The sequence below is a fragment of the Excalfactoria chinensis genome, unplaced genomic scaffold, assembly GCF_039878825.1.
Source record: "Excalfactoria chinensis isolate bCotChi1 unplaced genomic scaffold, bCotChi1.hap2 Scaffold_68, whole genome shotgun sequence".
Taxonomy (NCBI): domain Eukaryota; kingdom Metazoa; phylum Chordata; class Aves; order Galliformes; family Phasianidae; genus Excalfactoria; species Excalfactoria chinensis.
In genome coordinates, this window is record NW_027315710.1 from 609,659 (window position 1) to 611,754 (window position 2,096).

At 48.8% G+C, this 2,096-nt stretch overlaps 1 protein-coding gene across 1 annotated transcript; it reads left to right on the forward strand.

The window, feature by feature from the left end:
- The first annotated feature begins 717 nt into the window (after positions 1–717).
- On the forward strand, positions 718–1,653 carry LOC140265172 (olfactory receptor 14J1-like). Its single transcript, XM_072361057.1, has one exon. It carries the CDS (start codon positions 718–720, stop codon positions 1,651–1,653), a length of 936 nt encoding a protein of 311 aa, XP_072217158.1.
- The last annotated feature ends 443 nt before the right edge of the window (positions 1,654–2,096 follow it).

The following is a 2,096-nucleotide window of genomic DNA, read 5'->3' on the forward strand; positions in this document are numbered from 1 at the left end:
GCAGAGCAGGTCCCTGCTGTGCAGGGGGAGACATGTGGGGGGAAGGAGATCCCCGGCAGGGTTTCTGCTGCCACAGCTGCTGGCTGGGGCAGAGGGATCACAGCTCAACTGCACAACAAAATGTTTGTAAGCGTGCTTTGCCAGAGGAGAGCCAAGGCACGGATTTTCCATTTCCTGTTCTGAGGGAAGGGATGAGGATTCAGGGCAGAAATCTAATAGGGGCTGTCAACTTTGTACACAGCTCTGAGACTCTCCAGTTTTAGGAGCTCCCCATGCATTGGTGATTTTGTGGACAGTCACACAGGTTGTGCTTTCAGCCTCTCCTTCCTAAAAGGATACAGTCAGTTTCAGTGATAGTTGTTTTCTGCAGACATAATTAGTTCACTTCTCCAGCAAACAGGCTGATTTCTATGAGATGATTTGAAGTGGAAAGATGCTGGGGCTGGGGTCTTGAAGAGCAGCTGCAGGAAAGAGGAAACTATCCAGGTGGCTGTAATATAATTAGGAAATGAGAAGAAAGTAAGAGCTCCCTAATATTCTACTCTTTAGGGGATGGTGAAATTCATGAAAATAACTTCAAGTTCTGGAGTAAAGTGAACATTTTCCAAAGGAAAAGGAAAATTATTATAGTATAGCAGGAGGAGTGTATCTGAGAATGATCTGAACTTGTCGTTATCTTCTGCACTGTGAGCAGGACTCCAAGCCCAGCAACAGCAGATGCCCAACAGCAGCTCCATCAGCGAGTTCCTCCTGCTGCCGTTGGCAGACACGCGGCAGCTGCAGCTCCTGCACTTCTGGCTCTTGCTGGGCATCTACCTGGCTGCCCTCCTGGGCAACGGCCTCATCAGCACAGCCGTAGCCTGCGACCGCCGCCTGCACACCCCCATGTACTTCTTCCTGCTCAACCTGGCCCTCCTCGACCTGGGCTGCATCTCCACCACTCTCCCCAAAGCCATGGCCAACGCCCTCTGGGACACCAGGGCCATCTCCTACGCAGGATGTGCTGCACAGCTCTTTTTCTTTGTCTTCTTCCTCTCAGCAGAGTGTTCCCTTCTCACCATCATGTCCTATGACCGCTACGTTGCCATCTGCAAGCCCCTGCACTACGGGACCTTGATGGACAGCAGAGCTTGTGCCACCATGGCAGCAGCTGCCTGGGGCGCTGGGGTTCTCTATTCCCTGCTGCACACTGCCAGTACGTTTTCACTGCCTCTCTGCCAAGGCAATGTTGTCAACCAGTTTTTCTGTGAAATCCCCCAGATCCTCAAGCTCTCCTGCTCAGAATCAAATCTCAGGGAAGTTGTGTTTATTATTTTTACTAACAGTTTAGGCTTTGGGTGCTTTGTTTTCATAGTGGTATCCTATGTCCAGATCTTCGTTGCTGTGCTGAGGATGCCCTCTGAGCAGGGACAGCACAAAGCCTTCTCCACGTGCCTCCCTCACCTGGCTGTGGTCTCCCTGTTTCTCAGCACTGCCTTTTTTGCCCACCTGAAGCCCCCCTCTATTTCCTCCCCACTCCTGGATCTGACAGTGGCTCTTCTGTATGCAGTGGTTCCTCCAACACTGAACCCTATTATCTATAGCATGAGGAACCGGGAGATCATGCACAGTCTCAGGAAGCTGTTGCAATATGCACTGTTCCAGCTTCCATAAATTACATATCTTCCTACCACAATTCTCAGTGAAGGTTCTTTATGTTTTATGCATCTTTGATTGTTTGATTGTGTGTGATATAAAAACCTGCAAAAAAATGTTACTGAACCTATAAATAAAAATTTATTACAATTCTTTCCTACCTAATTTCCATTTTCTGACTCCAAGCGCTCATGAAAACTTGGAACCAGACTCCCTGGAAAAGTTAAAGGATTCCTAATAAGCTTTCAAAATGGACTTTTCCTTAGCTCCTCTCTCTTCTTACCTTGTCTGGGTCTGGGAGAGGTACAGCCACTGACAGCAGCACAACGTGCTCCTTTCATTCTTGCTCACTTTCCACTGCCACAGTGCTCTCACATCCTCTCATTTGTGCTGGACACAAATTTGTGTGTTTTGTGTGTCTCACAACCGTCCTGTTTTCTCTACAGCAGCACTCTGGGGCT

Coding starts and splice junctions, on each gene's coding strand:
- LOC140265172 (XM_072361057.1), top strand. CDS start 718: ATGCCCAACAGCAGCTCCATCAGCGAGTTCCTCCTGCTGCCGTTGGCA.